This window comes from Juglans regia, chromosome 7, assembly GCF_001411555.2.
Source record: "Juglans regia cultivar Chandler chromosome 7, Walnut 2.0, whole genome shotgun sequence".
Taxonomy (NCBI): domain Eukaryota; kingdom Viridiplantae; phylum Streptophyta; class Magnoliopsida; order Fagales; family Juglandaceae; genus Juglans; species Juglans regia.
This window is the reverse complement of record NC_049907.1, coordinates 44,545,553-44,569,597: the sequence shown is the minus strand read 5'-3', so window position 1 is coordinate 44,569,597 and position 24,045 is coordinate 44,545,553. Positions and strand designations below refer to the sequence as shown.

General features: G+C 36.8%; 3 protein-coding genes across 3 annotated transcripts; 1 reads left to right on the top strand and 2 right to left on the bottom strand.

Annotated features, from left to right (window-relative positions):
* The first annotated feature begins 1,702 nt into the window (after nucleotides 1-1,702).
* On the top strand, nucleotides 1,703-9,472 carry LOC108998236 (UDP-glycosyltransferase 74F2-like). Its single transcript, XM_035692567.1, has 2 exons — nucleotides 1,703-2,392; nucleotides 8,691-9,472. The coding sequence occupies exons 1-2, from the start codon at nucleotides 1,742-1,744 to the stop codon at nucleotides 9,417-9,419; spliced, it is 1,380 nt and encodes a 459-aa protein (XP_035548460.1). The 5' UTR covers nucleotides 1,703-1,741; the 3' UTR covers nucleotides 9,420-9,472.
* A 3,806-nt stretch (nucleotides 9,473-13,278) lies between these two features.
* LOC108998228 (stem 28 kDa glycoprotein-like) lies at nucleotides 13,279-14,846 on the bottom strand. Its single transcript, XM_035692568.1, has 3 exons — nucleotides 14,411-14,846; nucleotides 13,698-13,907; nucleotides 13,279-13,612 (listed from the first exon to the last, which is right to left on the bottom strand). The coding sequence occupies exons 1-3, from the start codon at nucleotides 14,797-14,799 to the stop codon at nucleotides 13,435-13,437; spliced, it is 777 nt and encodes a 258-aa protein (XP_035548461.1). The 5' UTR covers nucleotides 14,800-14,846; the 3' UTR covers nucleotides 13,279-13,434.
* Nucleotides 14,847-17,793: 2,947 nt separating this feature from the next.
* Nucleotides 17,794-23,880, bottom strand: LOC108983784 (mitochondrial-processing peptidase subunit alpha-like). The gene is made up of 13 exons (XM_018955544.2): nucleotides 23,678-23,880; nucleotides 22,609-22,848; nucleotides 22,188-22,484; nucleotides 21,421-21,588; nucleotides 21,123-21,290; nucleotides 20,884-20,964; nucleotides 20,633-20,699; nucleotides 20,341-20,438; nucleotides 19,439-19,511; nucleotides 19,260-19,330; nucleotides 18,990-19,039; nucleotides 18,485-18,597; nucleotides 17,794-18,398 (listed from the first exon to the last, which is right to left on the bottom strand). Exons 1-13 carry the CDS (start codon nucleotides 23,714-23,716, stop codon nucleotides 18,346-18,348), a joined length of 1,518 nt encoding a protein of 505 aa, XP_018811089.1. The 5' UTR covers nucleotides 23,717-23,880; the 3' UTR covers nucleotides 17,794-18,345.
* Between the last annotated feature and the right edge of the window lie 165 nt (nucleotides 23,881-24,045).

The window sequence follows — 24,045 nt, the reverse complement described above, 5'->3', positions numbered from 1 at the left end:
GAAGTCAATAATGGCTTGCGCGAGATCATCCGTCATTGTCAATACTGTAATAAACCAAAATTCAAAAAATTGGGATCGGGGAAAAAAATGGATTCAATATATCGATCAATTTAATAAATTAAATTAAGCGATTTATGATAATTTTAAGTCAATTATGTCAATGTCTATAAAAAAAAATTAAAAACCATATATAATGCAATTCAAGCTTTTAATATCGTGTAAATTTGTTGACTAGTTTAAATAAAAATATGATATGAAATTATGAATCTAAATAATTTTAATAAATATATAATTTATGTATTTAACATCAATTGTCGACATTTTTTTCCTCTCATATATGAATAAGATAAAGACTATTAAGTTATGAGCACATGATAAATGTAATATTTTATGCAAAATCATAAATTTAATATAAAACACTCATTTATCACTTAATTTATTTGTTCAACTAAAGAAAATAAAGAACTACGTACTTTATTCTTTAATGATTTTGAGATTCTAAATGAATATAATAAAAAAAATGTTCATATATATGTTTAATTCTATCGTATTTTTATACAAGAAATTAAAAAAATCATTTGTTAAATAACTTAAAAATAAATGTAATCTTGAATCTGTTCAAATCGATCTAAATTCGACAAGAACAGGTCTAAATTGTCTTAAATCGATCGATCGAAATAATTCAATAAATTATTAAAAAAGTTCACTAAAATAGATTCAATTTATAATCAATTCAATTTGATTAGACTAAATTCTTAATAATATAATACAAATAATTAAATGTACATCTTTATATTATTTTAAGCATTTAGATCAAATAATAATTTTATATGGAATCAGAGTAAAATTTTGAATTTGAAGTCATACTCTACATTCTACCTAGGGGTGAAAGCCGGCCGATCCATACCAAAAAAACTGATCTGACCGACCGTTTTGGTCTCGGTCCAAGTATTTCTCAACTTTCGATCTTCGGTCTGGTCCCGGGGTGGGGTTTCCTCCGACCGGATCGACCGAATTGGAAAAATATATATTTTAATTTTTAAATATATTTTTTATATAATAATTATATAATTTAGTATCATTGAACATATAAAATATTTATTTAATGAGTTAGTTATATAATCTACATTAATAATTCGTTTAATTTTAATTTAGTAATTTAAATAAATTTTTTTATTAATTTATTTGGAAAAAAAAAATTTGGGTCGGAATGAACAGACCGACCGAACCAATTCGATCCCTATAGATGTTCGGTCCAGTCCAGTCCTAGAAAAATGATGGAACAAGACTAAGCCAAACCGGATTGATCGTATTATACCCCTAATTCTACATTATTTAATTAAATATTTTACATATACCTACTCATTAAGGAGAGTCTGACCACTCATTTTGGGAATAAACAATAAACATATTTTCAAGAGAATTAGATTTCGTTTGGAAAGTGAGATGAGATGAGATAATTGTAGATAAAAATTAAAAATTAAATAAAATATTATTATAATATTATTATTATTTTGAGATTTAAAAAAATTAAATTATTTTTAATATTATCATTATAATAATATTTCATTTAATTTTTAACTTTTAATTTTCATCTAAAATTATTTAATATTATTACACAATTAACAATAGACCAATAGCTTTTTGCCTAACTGATACTGAAGTCAAGTGAGAGAGAGAGAGATAAAAAAAGAGTGATATATGTTGAGAGAGAGGGATCGACGGAGAGAGAAAGAGAGAGATGGAAAACAAAGCATACAGAGGCCATGTCTTAGCGCTACCTTATCCAAGCCAAGGCCACATAAACCCTTTGCTGCAATTCTCAAAGAGATTGGCCTCCAAAGGGCTTAAAGCAACCGTAGCCACCACCGTCTTCATCTACAACGCCATGGAACCCCATAACTCACCGGGAGGCTCCGTCCAATTTGAAACGATATCGGACGGCTATGATGAAGGTGGGTTCCTCCAAGCCGAAAGCATCCATGCCTATCTCACCCGCATGGAAGCCAGAGGCTCAAAAACCCTATCCGACCTCATCCTCAAGCACAAAGACACAGCAAACCCTATTGATTGCATAATATATGACGCTTCTTTGCCTTGGGCTTTGGAAGTAGCCAAAATGTTTGGCTTGCCTGGAGCTGCTTTCTTTACTCAAGCTTGTGCTGTTAATTTCATATACTATCAAGCGCATCACGGGCTCTTGAAGCTCCCGATATCTTCCACACCTATCTCCATTCCTGGTTTCCCGTTGCTTGACCTTGAGGACATGCCATCTTTCATCTCTGTGTCCGGGTCTTATCCGGCTTACTTCGCGTTGCTGCTAAATCAATTTTCTAACACAGACAAAGCTGATTGGGTTCTTGTCAACACTTTCTATGAGCTAGAGCTTCAGGTCAGTATTAGACTAGAAGACCTCATGGTGCCTTTTCACAAACAGCAGGTGTGCACTCCCTGCACCACAACAGATGAAGACAGTCGGTTACAACCTCATTGCCTTTTACAACAGCAGAGCATCACACAACAACAAGAAAATTCTAGAAAGCAACAGTAGAGAAATCAGTTACTACTCTCTACGGTTATTTGTAATAAAAACAATTATTTTATCTTACTCATTTTTGTATAAATACACTCGGCTCTGTGTAAGAAAAGAATCAATGAAGATATTCTTTTACAATTCTCTTCTCTACTCTAACATGGTATCAGAGCCCGAAGACTATCGTCTCTCTGATCCATGGCTATTTCTTCAGATTCTCCACCTCCTTCCTCTAACCTATCCTCCTTTTCTCATATTATTTCTACCAAACTCACCACCGATAATTACCTCCTATGGAAGGTACAGATCTCTGCCTATCTCAGGGGCCAAGATCTCTTTCAATACATCGATGGCTCCCTTTCTTCTCCCCCAAAAACTATAACAGATTCGACTACCAACATACCCAAACTCAATCCAGCATTTCTCTCATGGCAACGCACGGACCAACTCGTCCTTAGCGTTCTTTTCTCTTCCCTCTCTGACTCTATTCTTGGTCACGTTCTTTCATCTATCATGGCTCGTGATCTATGGGTTCGGTTAGCCTCCATGTTTGCTTCCCATTCCCAGGCCAAAGAATTTCAAATCCGCTTTCAACTCACCAATCTGTCTAGAGGTGATCAACCAATGTCTGAATATTTTGGCAAAGTTCGTATGCTAGCTGATTCACTTGCTGCAACTGGAAATCCCCTACCCGAAAAAGAAATCGTTACATACCTGCTTAATGGTCTTGGCCAAGCATATGAACCCTTCATTACTTCCGTAACCACACGAGCTGACCCTCTTTCTTCTGAGGAGCTGTATCAACTCCTTTTCATACATGAGGCCCGCACTGCTCACTTCACCAGGACTACTCTCTCCCCTATTGAACCTGCAGCCAACTTCAGTGCTTCAAGTGGAAAGGATCGTGGTCGTGGACGTGGAAATGGCTGTCAAGGTCGAGGACGAGGCCGTTTTAATAGCAACTCTCGTGGTGGCAGAACACACTCGTTCACAAATCCACCACCTCACTACACTGCTCAGCGCCCTACCTGCCAGGTTTGCAACAAATCTGGTCACGTTGCTCTTCAGTGCCGATACAGGTTTGATCATTCCTATCAACTTGAAGCTCCTCGATCATTCTCTGCAAATTACACTGCCCCTGCCTCTTTCTCTGATTCCTCATGGTACCCGGACTCAGCAGCTACACATCATATAACAAATGATCTGAGTAACTTGAATATTTCTTCTGAACAGTATAGTGGTGGTGAAACAATTCGGGTTGGCGATGGCAATGGTCTTCCCATCCAAAATTTCGGTGACTGTTCCTTCTCACTTGTGCCTTCTTCTTCTTTTTCACTTCACAATCTGTTACACGTCCCTTCCATTACAAAAAATCTGGTATCTGTGCTTCAATTCTGCATTGATAATTCATGCTTTTTTGAATTTCATTCATCTCATTTTGCTGTGAAGGACAAACACACGAAGACAACCCTCCTCACAGGGCCAACGCGTAATGGTCTATATGTTTTTCCCTCAGCTGCATCTTCATCTCCTGTTCCCTCCACTCATCTTGGTGAACGAACCAGTCTAGAACAGTGGCATCGTCGGCTAGGACATCCTTCCCTAGCTCTTGTATCACGCGTGCTGCACTCCAGATGTTTACCTGTTCTTTCAAGTGCTTCCGTTTTCAAATGTCCAGAATGTCCTTTAGCTAAGAGTCATCAGTTACCATTTTGTAATAGCCAGACTCAATACACTCGGCCCTTAGATTTAATTTGTGCCGATTTATGGGGTCCGGCTCCTTATACTTCACGCCTTGGATTTAAATACTATATCTCATTTGTTGATCATTATACACGATATACTTGGTTTTTCCCTCTTAAACTCAAATCTGATGTTACTCAAATTTTTACTTCCTTTCTCCCTTATCTTGAACGATTATTCAATTCCAAACTTAAAATCCTACAAACAGATGGTGGTGGGGAATTTAAACCTTTAACTCAGATTTGTCAAAAATTGGGAATAACTCATCGTCTTTCATGTCCTCATACACATCAACAAAATGGACTGGTCGAAAGAAAGCATAGGCACATTGTTGAAACTGGCCTTGCTCTTCTAGCCCACTCTTTCCTACCATTTTCCTATTGGGCTGATGCTTTTGAAACCGCAGTTTATTTAATTAATCTTCTTCCATCATCTATTCTAAAAAATAAATCACCGCATTTCCTTGTTCATAATTCTGAGCCCGATTACAAATTTTTAAAAGTGTTTGGATGTGAATGTTGGCCTAATCTCAGGCCTTATCTCTCAAATAAATTGAATTTTCGTTCTATTTCATGTCTTTTTGTGGGTTACAGCTCATCTCACAAAGGCTACAAATGTTTGGATCTCAAAAACAACAGACTATACATCTCTAGAGATGTTATTTTTAATGAGATCTCATTCCCTTTTCTACGGCCCAACAACAAATCTTCTCCAGCACAAGTCAGCCCACTCCCAAATCCAAATGACCGACTCGTTGCACTCCCTCTTCTCTCTAAGTCTATTCTCGGGCCCGGCCCAAGTCAACCCATCACACAGCCCATTCCGTCACTTACATCCTCGTCTACCTCGAGCTCCCCTGCATCTACCTCTTCATCCCCGTCACTTACATCCTCGTCTACCTCGAGCTCCCCTGCATCTACTCGTTCCTCTTCTCCACCAGTTCTCTAACCCCCTCGCTCACCGATCATTACGCGTGCTCAGACTAATTCTTCTAGACCAAGACAGTTCACCGATGGCACCATTCCTTATTCCACTCGTTTTTGTCTCACTACTTCCATCACTGTTCCAGACGAACCATCTAGTTACTCAGCTGCTTCGAAATTCACAGAATGGAAAAATGCAATGGCTCAAGAATATGCTGCTCTTCAACAAAATTGTACCTGGAGTCTTGTACCTCCCACACCCGAATCTAATATTCTTGGTTGCAGGTGGGTCTTTCGCACCAAAACCAACGCAGATGGTTCTTTTCAAAGACGGAAAGCTCGTCTTGTCGCCAAAGGGTATCATCAACTCCATGGTCTTGACTATAATGAGACATTTTCTCCTGTGGTAAAACCCTCGACTATTCGGCTTGTTCTCTCTATTGCTGTATCTCGATCATGGCCTTTACGGCAACTAGACATTGACAATGCATTTTTGCATGGATTACTGCATGATGATGTATATATGCAACATCTTCAGGGATTTATAGACCCATTACATCCCACATATGTGTGCAAGCTGCACAAGGCTCTCTATGGCCTCAAGCAAGCACCACGAGCTTGGTTTGCACAACTTAGCTCGTGGTTACTTGCATACGGGTTCACGGCCTCAAAGGCAGAACCCTCCTTATTTATATTACAACATGCGGATGTCCTACTTTATCTTCTGGTCTATGTTGATGACTTGGTCATCACGGGGTCTAAATCCTCAGCTATTGATCTGCTCATACGTGACTTAGGCTCTGCCTTTCCAGTCAAAGACTTGGGGAACTTGTCTTTCTTTCTTGGTCTTGAAGCTGTTCACACTTCAGCAGGCCTCATTCTTACTCAACGTAAGTATATTAAGAGCTTGCTCACACGAAGTCAGATGCTTCATGCCAAAGGCATCTCCTCTCCCATGGCTGCGTCACTCAAACTGTCCAAGTTTGATTCTCCAGACTTTGATGACCCGACCTTATACAGGAGCATTGTTGGTGGCTTACAGTACCTCTCCCTCACCAGACCAGATATCTCATTCGCAGTGAATAAAATCTGCCAATTTATGCATTCTCCAAAACAGTCTCATTGGAGTGCCGTAAAAAGAGTCATTCGGTATCTCAAAGCTTCCATCAATCACGATTTACTCTTTAAGAGAAATTCCACCTTCACACTCCAAACATATTCCGATGCTGATTGGGGAGGTTGTCCCGATGATCGACGTTCCACCGGTGGTTTTTGCATCTATCTTGGCAGTCACCTAATATCCTGGAGTTTGAAGAAACAGAAGACAGTGGCACGATCAACAACAGAAGCCGAATACAAAGCTTTAGCATCATCGGCTGCTGAGACCATATGGCTTCAGACTGTTCTTAGAGAGTTGGGTATTTCTCTTCCTCAAGCTCCAATCTTATGGTGTGATAACATTGGAGCCACCTATCTCTCTGTCAACCCGATCTATCACTCCAAAACTAAACATATGGACATCGATGTTCACTTCGTAAGAGATAGAGTTGCTGCCCGTGTCTTACAAGTAAAATTCTGCAGCTCCAAGGATCAACTAGCAGACGTCCTAACTAAGCCACTGGTTGCAGAGAAGTTCACTCATTTTCGGACGAGCCTCAACGTGGTTGACACCCCCTTGGGCTCGCGGGGGCGTATTAGACTAGAAGACCTCATGGTGCCTTTTCACAAACAGCAGGTGTGCACTCCCTGCACCACAACAGATGAAGACAGTCGGTTACAACCTCATTGCCTTTTGCAACAGCAGAGCATCACACAACAACAAGAAAATTCTAGAAAGCAACAGTAGAGAAATCAGTTACTACTCTCTACGGTTATTTGTAATAAAAACAATGATTTTATCTTACTCATTTTTGTATAAATACACTCGGCTCTGTGTAAGAAAAGAATCAATGAAGATATTCTTTTACAATTCTCTTCTCTACTCTAACAGTCAGTACTTTCGCTAGCTACGTGTACACACACACACATATATTGTAAGATTGCTAGAAACAGAAATCCAAATGAAGAAAAACAGAGAACTTAAGAACTTGAGGGAAGAAAACTGAATTACTTTTCATTAACTTCGTAGTATTGATAACTATACAAATGGATCTATTTATACACTTGTGACTGATTAACATGACCATACAATGCTTGACATGTGGCCAACTCAACTTATCTGCATAACTAACTAACTAACTGTCAACTAACAGCTTTACTGGTAGATGAAACCCTTTGTTTGGCTTTTCGGGATTTTAGTTCCAATTCCTCTGTGATTTTGTATATTCCAACATATATATACACACGCATGCACACAGAGAGAGAGAGAGAGAGAGAGAGAGAGAGAGAGAGAGAGAGAGAGAGATACAATAGTTTAGGTTAAGCGATTAAGATAGATGAAAATAAATCACACGACATATTTGAAAAAATATTATCAAATAGTTTACCTTATTGTTCTCTACGGTAAGTAGTCCAATTTATAAAAACACGGTTGTTTATTGATCTACCGATTATCGTAAAGATTTCGAGCACTAGTATTAGATTTATCAAATTTATCTTCAAATTTTGATGAAAAATATATATTTTTCATATATCTAAAACTTTTTATCCATAACTCCACATTGGATTAACTATTGAATTCATCAAAATAATAATATAATATATTTTTTTTAATAATAATATTTTTTTTTCATATTTTATAATTACACTAATCATATATTCGTTAATAATTTAATTTGATTCTTACATTATTATTACAAGACGGTTAGAGATTAAATGTGAATAAAAAAAACCATTGGATATTAAAAGTGAATAAAAAATAGATTTAATGAATGAACAATAACCCTTCAAATTTGTATTAGCTTTACATCGCATGCCCACAACTATCAAAGGTAAACTTTATTAAAAATCTACAACTGAGTATATAAAATATTACTGTTTTGCATAGATAAGATCGTACTTGTAACTACCATAGTACCATGCATATTCAACTATATATATGTTATATCCCTTTTCAAATGTCGATACATTTCCTCTCGGTACGTGTCCAAGCCATGCAGCGCGCAGAAGACAGCTGATCAAATGAATGGGATAACTATAACTTTAAAAAATTAGAATATTAACGGTAATTTAAAGAAAAGGCTCTATATATCGTGGTTTTGTTTAAACGTACAGTGGTTTTTTTGTCATATTTCTCTAATCATATTTCCTATATGTTCATGCATCTTGTTGCAATACAAAATTATGCAGGTGAATACAGACCCTTGAAATTAACCAGATTAATTATATATATATATATATATATTTATGTATGCGTCTCTCTTTTCTCGCCTTTGCTTAAAAAAAAAACCATTATAATATATATGTCTGTATGTATATATATATATATATGGATCTCATGATTTGAAATCAGTTTGCAGTTTTGACGTTGATCGTTTGTGCTTTATCACAAGGTGGTGGATACCATGTCAAAAGTTTGCAGATTGCTGACGATTGGGCCAACAATTCCATCCTTCTACTTAGACAACCGTATCGAAAAGGACACAGATTATGGGCTTCATCTTTTCACATTAGATTCTTCTGTTTGCATCAATTGGCTCAACAGGAAACCAGCAGGATCTGTTGTTTCCGTGTCGTTCGGTAGCATGGCCGGTTTAAGCAAACAGCAAATGAAGGAAGTGGCATTTGCTTTAAAAGGAAGCGATTTCTATTTTTTGTGGGTAGTCAGGGCCTCAGAGGAAGCAAACCTCCCAGAAAACTTTGTGGAAGAGGTAGGCGATAAGGGCCTCGTGGTGCAGTGGAGCCCTCAACTGGAAGTGCTATCGAATAAGGCAATTGGGTGCTTTCTCACGCACTGTGGGTGGAATTCGACCGTTGAGGCATTGAGCTTGGCAGTGCCGATGGTGGGGATGCCACAGTGGACTGACCAAAGTCCAAATGCCAAGTTTGTTGAGGATGTGTGGAAGGTGGGAATTAAGGTCAAGATTGATGATCACGAGAATGGCATTGTGGGGAGAGAAGAGATTCAATCTTGCATTAGGGAAGTAATGGAGGGGGAGAGAGGGAGAGAGATGAAGGAGAATGCCAAGAAATGGAGGGCTTTGGCTGTAGCAGCAATAAGTGAGGGTGGTTCTTCGGACAAGAATATTGATGAATTCGTATCTAAAGTGACGAGGCATTAGAAGGCCAACATGAGTTTCTTCTAGCGATATAATAAAAGCCTCGTTTGTTTTCATAGTTCTCATTTCAACTTATTTCATTTCATCTCATATAATCATTATGACTTTTTCAAATTCTCAAATAGAATAAAATAAACAATTCAATTTTTTCAATTCTCAAAACAATTCATCTTTCTCAAATTCTCTTTTGTAAATTGAAACTCCAACTCGAGGATTAATGCCACTTTCTGCCATTGTCAAAGACTCGATTGATGGATCAGCTACTAGAAGTTGGAAGATTGATCTCATAAAGGATATATTCGATGCAGGGGTTGCAAACGCAATGGTACAGGGGTCCCTAAGTATACATGAGGAGTGTAAAAATAAATTAATATGGCATTATACGTACCCCAGATGCACGGACAGTTTAATTACTCATGTCAAGAGTGCATATATTCCACCCACAGAAGCAATTAGAAGCAAGAAGTATATATAATAGGTCATTCTTCTACGTTGAATTCTAGACAAAAGATTTGGATCGAGCATGAATACTCCAAATGCAGTCAAATTGCCTTTATGGAAAATATGTAATAATGGACTACCTACCAAGGCAAATTTGGCTGAAAGGAAGCTAATACAAGATGACAAATGCCCTATACAATACTGCACATATTCTTTGGAGATGTGTGGAGGGATTCAAAAAATTTACATGTGGATAATATTCTGCTACTGTTACAAACGCTTGATGAAAGACTAGATCAGCAGCAAGAACTTGATAAAGCAACGGTACTCATAATGCGAAAGTTGTGGTTGAGAAGAGATTCTGTAGTTTTTGAGTGAGTACCTTTTTTCTGGATCGATATATGTTGGTGAACCAAGCTTAGTAGTTCCTTAAAGATTCTGAAGAGGTATATGATTAAATCACTGATGTACACAAGTGGCAGGGCGCTCCTACAGATCAAGGATATTACAAAACTAATTGGGATGCAAAAACAAATATGACTAGCATTAATGGGGTTATGGTGAGAGATCATAGAGGGAGAAGACGTTATAGCAGCTCTACGATATTCAATATCAAGAAGCATGAAGATATATACGAGGAGCCAAGCCATGGCAGCAGGTGGGTTATGTGAATCAGAAAGCTAATAAGGTGGCTCATAATTTAGCTAAAGATGCATTATATTTTGTTTATGAAATTGTTAAGATTGGAGGAAGTACGGAAGTCAGTCCACTTTTTTTTTTTTAAAATGTAGATTTTTTAAAATGTCATAAATTTTTCTATTATTTTTTTTTAAAAAAAGACCAGCACAAATTATTTCTAATACGATTTTTATTTTTATTTTTTATTTATAAACAGACCACATTTCATTAATAATCAAGTCCTTACAAGAAATTTCTTATCAAGCCATACAGCTTGAGATACAAATGAAGGACAATCAGACCATAACACCATATCTAAAAAATTACAAGCATTTCTCTCCAATAGATGAGCCACACTATTTCCTTGTCTACTAACATACAAAAATTGCACCTCTTGAAAGCCCTGCATTAAATTTCCAATACCCTCAATGATGAAGGCAAAATCTTATAAAATATCAGTAGAGGAATTCAATATGTTCGCAAGAACAAGACAATCAGTTTCCACCATCATGTTTAGAATACCCCATTGAACACAAATCTGTAAACCCCTTAGCACTATAGTTGCTTCTATATATTCTGGAGAGGAAACCTCACGCTTAATTTTACTACATGCAGCAATTACATTCTGTTCACAATCCCTAAGAACAACCCCAACACCTCACCTGCTGCATCTCAAAAAAGTTTACTATTGAATATAGGGAACAACCCCAACCCCTTTTTTATCCTTGTGCATTCAATCCGCAAATAAAAAGCAATTCCAGACCTTCTGCATTATAGTTCAAAATTTCAAATAAACACAGAAATCACGTATATGTTCCCGTCTTCATTCTCTCGACTTAGGTCGTTCGTTTCCTCTATTAAAATTTGAACGAATTCGCAACCCCTTTGTAGAACAAAGACAAACAAGGATGGCGGGTGCTATCCTTACTGGAATGAAAAGCACAACTTGGACATCTCGATGCATGCAGAATTTTGCATAGCCGTTGAAAGGTTTTTTAATAGGATAATGATACCCTTATTACTGGTTACTACCGTCCTACTACACAAAAGTTCATGTGGCTTTCTTTTTTATTTTATTTATCTCCCTCTTGTCTTGATTCAAAAAGTCTATGTCAGAAGTTTCTTAAACACGCATTCGCTCCCCTTCACTCCCACAACCTCTCTCAGTAGCTCAGAACGAAGGAACAAAACCTCTCTCGCACACGAACTCTCTCCTCTCTCTCTCTCTAAAGTCTGCCTCCTGTAGTGGCTAGCCACTATTCGACGGCACCGGCAAGAGACAGAGAGGTCGAACGAGCTCTCTCTCTCTGTCTCCCAATATTTTCTATGTATTGAATAATTTATTAATTTGCTGGTCAGCATCCCAACTGAATGTTATGATAAGTCATTCACTTATGTAATGTCAGAATTCAAAATGGACGAAGAAGTAATGTCAGAATGGATGAGCAATTTATGCCCCTTTTTTTTTTTAAGTAAGCTGGTATTCAAATTTCGTACGTAAGGGATCCACATGGTAGTTTGAGTAATCGTGGACGCCATTGGAGACTCACAAGCTTCAAACATTAAGGCAATTGGACGCCATTGGAGCTACATGGTAGTTTGAGTAATTGTGGACGCCATTGGAGACTCACAAGCTCAAACATTAAGGCAATTGGATGCCATTGGAGCTTCTAAGAAGGGCTGTTGAGTGAAAGGAAAGGGAGGAGGCGTCTTTGAGAAACTTCTGACAGAATTTTTGAACCAAGGCAGGAGAAAGAAATAAAATAAAAAGAAAGTCCCGTAACTTTGCGTAGTAGAGCGGTGTAACCGGAAGTAAGAATATCATTATCCTTTTTTTTTTTAATGTGTATGAGTTTTGTATTGTCAAAGATCTAGAAAAAAGTTTTGGGATTCGAATTTAAATTCCGCATTTGTGTAATGCATTTTTTTTTAATTTAAATAATAAGAAAATATTTTTTAATTATATTATGAATTTTTTATTTTATTTTTAAATATTTATAATGATTAAAAATATATATAAATAAAAAATAAAAAAACACTTTTTTCCTTTTCGATAGATTATCGGGCTACATCTCTCAAGAGACGTAGCTCTACTCCAAAGATCCAAAGACAGGAAGATGATTTTCAGTCCCTTTTCAGTCAGCAGCAGATGATAGAGATGAGGCTTCTGTGTGTTTTAATTGCTTTATCCCAACTCGCAAGACTCTTCCGAGTTCACAAGGACCCAACTTTACATTACATTTCTAAATGTGTACGAGTTTTGAGCAGATGATAGAAGACTCGGCTTTGGGCTCTGCAAGTCCCATTTCAGTGCAGCAACCAGATGATAGAGATGGGACTTTTGTGTGTTTTTAATTGCTTTATCCCAACTCCCAAGACTCTTCCGAGTTGCAAGGGCAACTTTACATTTCTACATGGTTTTTTTTTTTTTTTTAAGAACCTTTTCAAGAAATTTAAAATAAAATAAAATAATTCGAATTAAATCTCGAATCCGGATTTTTTAATATTCGAATTCATCTGAATTTTGATCCGAGTTTAACTCGCTCCGGATTTCGGCCTGAATTTAAAATCCGAGTTTCCGAACCCAAATAAACAGTACAACACGGTATGATACACGATGTATTAAGAATCACGATCGTGTCTTGCAAACATCTTCACTTTATGACACGATTGGGCTTCTTCGACTCACATGGTCGTGTCCCAAATTTAACGAAATAACAATATTGTATTGTTATTCTGAATAAATTGAAGACAGAACATAAGTTCATTAATTTATAGAAAATGAGAGATAAATGTCATGATAATTATTACGAATACATATATGCAAGACTTCTTGATAAAATATAATAACCAAATCGAACTCTTGATTTGATTTTATCTCTTACACAATTAATGATCATCAACTAATGTAGTACATCGGATCGGGTAGCTTGAATGTCCGGTTGCCGACATGATGTCCCAAGAGATCGCTCCACTGGTCACCAATGTTCCCAACGATTCTATAACCCTTCTCCTCCAAGTTCCACCTCTCACTTGATTTGTACACGACGGCGGTTTTTCCGGAGTATGCCGAGCCCCTGCAACCAAACATACGCGCGTGTAACTTATATATGAAAACAAATTATTATTAATTAATTACTAGATTAATTAGCTTTTGCATACTTGAGTATAAGCTTCTCCCAAGTGTGGTATCCAACATTCTTTAGATTGGTTGTCGTGACTTTTCTTTGGCTTTCTCGTCTTCCTGTTATGAATACAACCTTGATCCCAAGAGATAACAGTTTCTTGTACAGATTCAGAGACTCCGGCAATGCCGGTTGTGTTCCTTTCAGGATCCATGCGTTGAATAGCGTAGAATTATAGGGCTCCGCCCTGAAATTTCAATCTAATCTTTAGTATCTGGCAATGAAACATTTCATGTCGTCCCATTGACCGAAAAACAAGAATAACGTCAAGTACTGCTTAATTAATCCTACCAAGAAAAAATAAAAGAAAAGAAAGTGCTTAATTAAAATCAGAAGCAACGATGATCAAGTCCCTTCTCATGTTTTTTTTTTTCTTCTTCTTGTGATCAAGAAAATGGTGATTTTTAGAATATGTAGATTTGAGTCCTCGAAATTGCTTCATAACTGGATGTTAATACTTGAACAACCTTAATTAAAAAAAAAAAAAAAAAAAGCGACTTTAAGATGATCAGCTTATATTATCATGGTGCCTGGCCCCATGATAAAGACTCACAGCTGGTCGCGTGGGGTATATGTTTGAAAAATATAATTAACGCTTTATGATTATTGGTCTAATCTCATTTGATGCTATTGCTATGTATCGGTCTATTAATTATAATTAATAATTAATTATTTTAACTACGTACGTACCCAAATCCATGCTCGGCATAGTAAGGCAGATTAGAGAGCGTAGTCTCGTCTATGTCAAAGATCCAAACATCCTTGCCATCTCCAGTGAGGTTGAGACTCTGAGCGTAGAGCATAGCCTCGTTAGCAACCACTTTGGAGTCCTTCCTGTACTGATATCCCAGCATGTAATGCCCCACGTAGCCTTCGCACTCTTTCGGAACCGTTGACCAGCCAATAATGTTATGAGCTTCCACCCCAACTCGCCAACTCAGGCATGAAACATTAGGAACAATGTCACCCCCGGAACCAGATTTTGGCCGGAGAAGGTGAATTTGGTGGCTCAGACCCAGTTCTGACCCTTTGGAGACCACTACAATTGTGGCCAGAAAGAAAACTAGTGATTGCCACATTTTGCCTTTTCTGCATAAACGAAAACTTTACTACGTACTGTTATTAAGCATGCTCGATTGCTTCCTTTTAAATAGGGCTAGCTCTGATCTTGATCATCAGAAACCTCGTTTCCCTTCTTAAACTACCATTGTGCCCTTTGTTTTGGTGGACCCACTGATCGTGTACGCTTAACCCGGAACCCTTTTTGGTCCAATATTATATATGGCCATGGAATGTGCCATGAATCTACTGAGATTGAAGTTGAAACTTTGGTCCTTCTTATTATATTCTCCAAAAGGGAATTAATTAGTGTATAGTTTGGACTCTTTCATGTCATTTCCCCCCATTCTTCTAAGGAACCGTGCAATCAAGTGGTGGACGGTGGAATTACTGTTCATTAAAGTATATGGCACCTTCTGTGCCTGATCTCAATATTGTCTGGAATTTTACCTAAGCCGAACAATTGTTCTTGATTAATCTGAGACACTCAAATAATTTTTCCTTTTTAATTAAAATTTACTAATTTTTTTTTGGCCAGATGCAATGTTTCGGCCGTATCTGTAAAGACTGTTATCGTTATTCTGCATTGTCTGGGGCTACAAATAATTCTCAGAGACACCTGTTAATTCCATTATTGTAGAATCGAAAACCCATCACAAACTCACTGATCTCACATGAGTAGTACTAGAAGTAGGATGATGGGAATTTGACAAAAGCATTCAATAACAACCTCATGAATTTTCTAGTGTTTTCCTAAGAAACCGTGGTTTGGAGGAAACATGCGTAAAGAAAAAGAAATAGATACAGAATAAGCACTTAGTTTATACAGTAGGTAGCTGTTGCATGCTGACACACGTAAAAGATGCACTTGAGACAGATCATGATCTAGTGGGCATAAAGTGCATCTATATTAGTTTTTTCGATATATAAATAATATCGACGAAACATGTGGTAATTTAATATATATATATATATAAATTAGATGGAGAAGTTAAACACAAGTCTCCAAACTATACACTTAATTCCCATTTCCTCCATTAAACTAAACACTCCAAACATGTGGTAATTTAAAATAATATCGACGAAACATGTGGTAGTTTATAAAAAAAAGAGATGGAAACAAGAGCCTCAAGGGATCACATGATCGAAACCCATTTCCTGCATGGCTGGATGTCATACGTTGAATGGTAGCATTCACAGGTTGAAATATCTAATAGTCAATAACCAATGCAATCGGCCAGCATATTTGAGGGTTTTTTTGTGTGAAAATTTTGGAATCCATTGCCTCAACTTTCATCGCCATTAAAAAAAATATATATTACTTAATCCATTTAATTTATTTTTTATTTTGATATCTCCTATATTTTATTTTTTAAAATTTTTTTATTTAATAATTAAGAAAGTGATTATGAGTATATTGATTTTTTTTTTAAAAAATATAAATTCAAAAAAAAAAATGAAAACGCCTATTTACCGCTCTTAAAAGAATTGAAGGAGCTAATGCTATCAGTCCCAAAAAATAATTCTGCTACGCATCAAATCAATCTCACAAAATCAGTTATAGATATCCACTGATCTTCTGGTCATGATCACATTCATCAGTCAAAGCAGTCGACTTCTGCAAATTTCCTTCTCGATTTTATGAATACTCTGTTTTTCGTCTTCTAACTTTTTATACACTACTAAAGGATGCAGGTGGTTGTAATAAGTTCGATCACATGCCAAGCTCTGTAAATTGCATTCGCCACATTGGTATACCGTATGGCCATTCCTCTTTTGTTCTTCGTTAGAGGACAGACGGGGCCCAAATTTTGGGCAAAAGAGAACTGTTTTCAGTGCTGTATTCGATTGGTTTATACTTTTTAGGGCTTTTTTGTTCAATAAATTATTTGAAGATGAGTTAAAAAATAATAATAATAATTACAATAAAAAAGAAACAAGACTCAATATCAGAGTCCCCGAGATCATAATCTACTGCCAATCAAAGACAAATTATAAAGAAATTTGTAATTATTTCTCTTTATGGTCGGTTTTATTTGATCTCCTAAATCTATCCAATCCATATGAACAAGAATATGATGTGATTTCCAGTTTATTCAAATCAAAATATTCAACATAATCCTCAATTTTAACATTTAATGGATAAGAAATTGAATGGAAATCTGCAATATATATTTTTTACAACAATAATAAACGAGAAGCATATACATATATAAAAGCAGAAACGTAATAATGTCAGCGTTCGTTTTAATTAGTAGGCAACTGCAAGAACACGCTCTTGGAGTTGCAGCCAATATCATCTATCATGACTCTTTTATTATATCTTTGTTTATTAATGAGAACAGCTATACCTATAAAGATATCTTATAAATATAAATTTACAAATTAACTTATCTTTATATAATATGGTAGATCTATTTTATAATAAAAATAATTTTACAATCCAACATATTACCTCAATTTACGAGTATACTTCCGTCCAAACTCGCATTTCTCTTTTGTTAATATGCTCCACATGTTAGAACTTAGAACAAAAAAAGGTCAGGCTGTCTGAATTGTCCTTCTAAGTTAACGATATTTGAGAGAAGGATGCAATTCCACGAGGAAATTCCATATAATCAAAGCACAAAATATTGGATTGCAGATGCTGACATGGAGACTTTCATGGTTGCATGTTTTAAATTTAATCTCGGGCAATAAATCACGGAAACTCACCTCTATAGGTAGAGGTCAAGGCCAGAAATTTCCTGTACCGAAATTGGTACTATATATATTTTATGATCTCTACTCATATTGGAATGAATACTTGACAAATTATGAGTGTAATTTTGGGCTTAAAGACAAGAAAGAGGAGAGGTTGGGACTGGCCAAAAAGAGGTGGGGGATTCAGAGACACACCTGGAGGGATGGATCATGGAGGCAACAGCAGGAGAAAGTGAGGTATGGATCATGGAGTGTGATACTTTATCCCCCACACTCCCATTCCACGTCTTTCACACTGTACTGATGTGGTATTATCATCTACAATAAGATAGAATATGATACTCATGTTTACATGATGTGTTTCTCTCTCCCAAAATAGGAAGATCTTACTCGAAGAAATGACAACACAAACTGTCAATAATAACGCTGTGAGAGTGAGGTATATAATATTTTAACCTCGCTCAAGCTAAAATAGTGGCCGATTGTATCTTACTTCGACCTGTTACACATGGCACATGGACAAAACCCTTCACAACCTTGTCTGGTTACCACAACTTGAGGATCTGTGGCTGAATTAAAAGCCAAGCCCAATAGAGGACTGTCTGAAACATCAAAACCTTCAAAATTACAAAACCATTTTCCCTAATGGTTTGATCTCTTGCTCTTTTCCACATAATTAATTGTGGTTGTTTGCATTCTTCTAAGCATGAACCAAAAAAAAATGGTACGACATTTTGGTATTGTCATGAAAGACAAAAACTAGGTGAAAAAACATTCACTTGTTGAACAGCTGAACTGTCATATTCACCAAAAATCACTTCTTCAAAATTTTATTTAAAAAATGCTTGAAACGAAGAGAACTCTCATTTCGCATGAAACTTGCTGCTAACTGATTCGTAGCTGGGGACATTGAGAACTGCACAAAAGAAGGAAACTTTATTTATTAACAATGCTAAAAGGTAAAGAAAAAGATCAGATATTATTTGAAGAATAGAAAATTACCATCCCCATATGATGCCATTGTTAGAGGTGAAGAAATTATCTTTTGTGAGATGGTAGTAATATCCTTCAAAGTGATTTCATCTACAGCTTTCAAGAAATGCTCGACAGGCAACCTGCAAGGTTTAAACATGTCATAACAACTAATTCTACAATCATTTTGAGATGGCAAGATTAATGAAGTACAGAGAATGGTTGTATTTTGCCCATAGGAAACAATTACCACCATTGTTGAGAATATCGCAAGAAATATAGTAATATTTTATATGGAAATAGTCACACAAGAATCTTCCATTTCTTCATTAGTTCTCATGCTGCCGCAAAAATATCTCATGTAATAAAAAAGTTATATGATGCTACAGCTAGGTTATGAGTTTTCCTTAAATCTCACATAGCCATTGCCTCCCTATAATGTGAGCAAAACAGAAGCAAAGAAATTGCACAAGGAAAAAGTTTGTGCACAAATGCATAGAGGAAAAGAAAAAGAATCCAACTACTCATGGCATACCTCTTTCCATAAGTCAAGATCTGCCTCCCTATATCCTCTGATACAATCATCTGCAATATACAGCAATTATAAGCCCATAACAGATTAAGAAGCACCAAACAACAAATCCATTAAAAAAAAAGCTAATAAAATAGAAAACCGCAAGAATGATGTTCTGCTATCAATATAACCCCCTAGGCACAGGGGAACAGAATGCCAAGACATGGCACAAAACACAAACAGGGTAAATTGTATATGTGTGAGAAAGAGGGGGTGGCGGGATCTTCATACTCTAGATTCCAGATTCATCAGGACTGCAGATTTTGTGGACTCTTTGGCACGCTTAAGCTGCACCTCGCTAACTGCCACACAGGTATAGAAGAATAAAAAAAATGCAAACACAATGGAGAGGATTTAAATAACAAAAACCTCACTAAGAAAGCACAGAATGAGAGGGATGAAAAGCAAACCTTGCCCTGGTGTTGCAATTGAGATTAATTCTCCAGCTGCTATATCAACTGCTTTTGATGCAAAGTCAGGGCCCTGAGTCCACAAATTGAACATCCTCAAGTTTAGTAGAGAATTAAATGGTGGCAATAAGAAATTGTTTACAGAACTAATCATCACAAATTCATTAAATAATGTCAGCAAATCTAGAACTAGAACTGAACCCCAATTATGGTCTAAGAAAAATGCAATATCTGAAGATACAGCAAATTAATAACATGTATCAATACATCAAAATACAATATCCAGTCAAAAAAAAAAAAAAAAAGTCTTGTAAATAATCCATCTATAAGAAGAATTTATATGTGTGGCATACACACAAGGCTATGTTCTAGAAAAAAATATGTGAAAAACCAGCTCGTATCCGTCAGATTTTTCCTCGTCACCCCTCAAATTCTAGTTAAAAGAAAACAATGGGCAAACAGCAGACGAACATAATTTCCAACATCATCAAATAGAATCACACCAACACCATTGAAGGACCTTATATTAAGATATAAAAAATCAAATGACCATCCTAGCCAACTCAATTAGGTAAGTTTAATTTAGTGTCGATCAGGATCATTGGATATTTGAAATAAACGTATACGTACAGAACCACACCCACATTCACACTACAGAGATTGTGCGACCTTAAATTAAGATAAACAATAAAATGACCATCCTAGCCAACTCAATTAGGCAAGTTTAATTTATACGGAAAAAAAATTAGGTAAGTTTAATTTATCGTCAATTAGGAACATTGGATATTTGGAAATAAACACATACGTACAAAACCACACCCACATTCACACTACAGTGATTGTGTATATGCAATAAACGTTTTGATTAAAATGATGGCAAGTTTAGATAGTCTGTGCCTTACAGTGCTAGCATAAATTCCAAACAATCCTGTTTGATTGAAGATACTGTTGAATGCAGAAAATGATTGGATCTGCTGGTACTCATTCAAGACATTGAGATCTGGGTTCAAACACAGACAAATTCTAAATGTTAGAAAAATCTAATATTGTATATACATAAAAAGCAAGTGAAATTCAACAAGAAATGAACCAATAGAAGGACAGTCTAAGCATAAAGGACAATAAAGCAAAACCAGAATAAAAGCAAAATATATTCAAGCTAAATTGACTCAGAAGACCTGGGTTAAAACTTACATAGTCGTGAGTGCATCCCTTTTCCAGGGCCCCCAGCAGAGAATGAACCACCTCCTCCCATAAGCATCTGCAGCACTCATACTGATTAATTCACAGCCATTTAAGCCCGGATTTTTTATTCCCCGCCCATGCAGTGCCCCAACAGGAAGGTGGGGGAGAGGGGGAACTAGTTATGACATAAATTGTTATGTGGTGAATATATAATCGCAACCATAAAATCTCATTCAAATGTCAATGTTAAAATCTAGCACCTGAAGAACAGTCACAAGAACAGCTTCTTTCTCTTTACGCCAGCCACCAGGAACTTCAAAAGCTAGAGCAATGTGCGTGTTCTGTTCTCAAGGGGGGTCAATGGATAAGTAACAATATGACTAACAGAATAACGTTTCTCACTCGGGCAGTCAATCCATAAAGAAAATACAGAAAACAAACAGGTGGCCTGGGATGGTGAAACTAAAGAAAATGGCCAAGGATGATGAGTGATACACACCCCTATATCAGCTTGACGACGATAATCCCCTCCAACATATACAGATCTTGGTTCTTCAAAACGGTGAGTGCTTGGTAAGTCAGAGAGGAGTGGTTCTGCAATGGACAGAAACTCCTCGTGTTCAACCCCAGATGCTGCAAGAACCATCCGAGGAGCTGTATAATTCTCCTGAAATACCAGAATCAAACACCATTTATTAAACAGAAGCACACAGAATCAAATACCAGCATCAAACACCATTTCAATGACGAAGAATTAACAGTTAACAAGCACTATCCGCAAAGTTTCTTGGTCTTACAGCAACAAATTCCTTCAAAATGGTACCATCCAATCTATTTAGTGCAGCTTCAGGAGCCAAAAGAGGATTTGCCAATGCACCAGAGTAACCGGCAGAGTGAATAGCCTCTAATAGTAAGCCTTGAGGATTGTTAGAAAGTTCTCCGAGATCTGCTTTCAGCTTTTGCAGCTATATGAACATACATTATACTATGATCAGAACATTTGCACCCAAAGAATAGACAAAAGGATTGGCTATGACAGATGGACAGTAAATCAATAAGGGTACAACGCATAGAAAACTCCAAACATATATACATATTTATCTCTCAACTTTCTTTATAGGTAAAATAAACGTCTCTAAACTCATGCATATGTTAAAATGAAAAAAGCAATGGAGGAAAAGGTTGATAAATTCATTTTTTTTAAAATATATAGGAAACGGAGCACGATAGAGTACTTGTTCTGAAACTAATCTACGAAAAATAGAATAAAACTCCCAAAGTGTCCAAACTGGTTTCATGCAATGGAAAATGCAGTTACATAACATCCAGAGTTCAATATGTCACTTGGGAAAGAATTGTCCGACCTGCACGTACACCAAAACCTTTTTTTATTTCATCTTTTAAACTGCTGATGGTGGGCTACATAAAAGCCATACCCTTCTCCAACCCTCCAACTCCCTCCCCTCTCCAGATTTGAGGAGAAGTACCGATAAGCCACAAGGGTTGGTGTAAATTGGGGGTTCTGTATTTTGAGTATCTATAATGAGGAAATAAAAATTCTTACCTCTTCAATGACTTCCCAATCCAGGAAGGCTGGGTTCCTCACAGAGTCAACAAGCAACTCTACCATTTGTGGAAGATACGTTTTTATAGCATCAGCAGTGTACCCCATTTGCTCCCGAGAAGCTGAGGCTCCTATGTTACCGCCGATTGCTTCCACTTCCCTCACAACGCTTAAGTGGCTTCTGTTTGTTGTGCTCTTGAAGGCCATTCGTTCTAGCAAGTGTGAAGCCCCAAATGACTCTGGTGTCTCATAAATAGAACCACAGTCAAGGTACAACCCTATGGATGCTGCAGGATTCTGATTAAGACCAACCAGCCAGGGGTTAATCAGGATTATAAACAACATAATAGGACTGAAACTTAAAATGAGAATGGAGTTAAATAAATCAAAGAATACAAAAGATGCAACACTTCTTCCATACCAGCGTTGTTTCTGAAGCTATTTTGACACCATTAGGGAGAGTTGTAATCTTAGTTTTACTCGGTTCGACATAATCAGGTAGTGGAGGAGGGAGGGTCACGCCTGCAAATGGGATATCCAGGGAAGGTAGAGTTCCAGACCTTCCCCCCGCGAGAAAGCTAAAAAGACCCCCTGAAGATTGCTTTTCAGCAACTGCACTTGAAGTCGCAAACCTAGTGGTCCCAAAAGTGCCTGCATAACCCTACTCAAGCGGTTTTGTTATACAGCATGGCGAATTGCCAGTTTGTAAAACATCAATGTAGAAAGGCCCAGTAGCAACGAATTTTCTTTAGCAACTTTCATATTTTAATACTTGAAAAAAAAAAACTTAATTGGATACAAAATGAAAAGGAAGGGTCACTATCAAATAAGCCACCATCAGAATCCAGTAATAACTGTTAAGTTTTTTCCACAGAAAAGCCCCCCACATTTTAAGGCCCAAAAACCAATATGAAAAAAAAAAAGACAAAAGAAATCAAGCTTATTTAAAATTTGAACCTAAGGCTGAATTTGGTGTCGCTTAGAAAAATCCTCCAAACGTAAAATATACATGTAAAGTAAGGCCCATGACCTGATTTTCTTTGTATTCCTTTCTTCTCCCAGCAACCAAGCAGATAGGAAAGAACATTGCGACAGATTTATACTCTTAATCCCGCAATGGTAATCCAATCCTATACGTTTATAGACTAAACTAAACAAAACTTAATCGCTTATTAAGCTCTCCATCCGACACAAACTCTTAAGAAACAAAGATAAAATATAAAATATAAAACAAAAATCAAATCCACTCATCACAAAACCAGTAATAACGTGAATATACTATAATACCAAAGTCAGATCTAACCGAGAACAAGTCAAAGTTTTCGAGGAGAAAATATAGCTTCTCGGCCTTTTCACTTCGAGATGCAATAGTTTACTTTCAGGTAATGAAGATTCAGAATCTTTTTAACGAATTTTTTCTCAAGCATTTTCAGAGAAACAAACGGAAAGTTAGGGTTTTGAAAGGGACAGAGTTTGATGGCGGCACTGACCTTGAGAGACCTAAGACGTGAAGCCGCGGCCCGGTACATGACGATGTAGATTACACTTAAGTCCTATGAGGATCGCAGGCAACGTCAGGGACTTTCTGAGGGTTTTTTATGGTTTCTGAAAAGTTCGGGTGGCGAGTAGAGAGAAGGAACGGTTTTCTATAGAAGAGAACGGGCTTGTGTTTGGTTTTCGGGGAGTTGGATCCGCTGCGGCTAGCATGGCTGCGGTGTATTTTGGCTTTCAACGTGATTTGGCCACGTCAGCATTGTTTTGACCATAATTAAGGGTATTAGTTTCATGAAGAAATGAATATATTTTCTTCATTTTGATTTTTTTTGGGCCATATGTACAGGAACAACATATCATTTTA

Excerpts from the sequence above, each read along its gene's own strand:
- LOC108998236 (XM_035692567.1), top strand. The coding sequence starts at position 1,742 with ATGGAAAACAAAGCATACAGAGGCCATGTCTTAGCGCTACCTTATCCA. Across the intron at positions 2,393-8,690 it reads TCTATGAGCTAGAGCTTCAG|GTGGTGGATACCATGTCAAA; the intron begins GTCAGTATTAGA and ends CTTTATCACAAG.
- LOC108998228 (XM_035692568.1), bottom strand. The coding sequence starts at position 14,799 with ATGTGGCAATCACTAGTTTTCTTTCTGGCCACAATTGTAGTGGTCTCC. Across the intron at positions 13,908-14,410 it reads TATGCCGAGCATGGATTTGG|GGCGGAGCCCTATAATTCTA; the intron begins GTACGTACGTAG and ends TTGAAATTTCAG. Across the intron at positions 13,613-13,697 it reads TGGGAGAAGCTTATACTCAA|GGGCTCGGCATACTCCGGAA; the intron begins GTATGCAAAAGC and ends GTTTGGTTGCAG.
- LOC108983784 (XM_018955544.2), bottom strand. The coding sequence starts at position 23,716 with ATGTACCGGGCCGCGGCTTCACGTCTTAGGTCTCTCAAG. Across the intron at positions 20,965-21,122 it reads GTCGTCAAGCTGATATAGGG|AACACGCACATTGCTCTAGC; the intron begins GTGTGTATCACT and ends CCTTGAGAACAG. Across the intron at positions 18,598-18,989 it reads ATCTTGACTTATGGAAAGAG|GTTGCCTGTCGAGCATTTCT; the intron begins GTATGCCATGAG and ends TAAACCTTGCAG.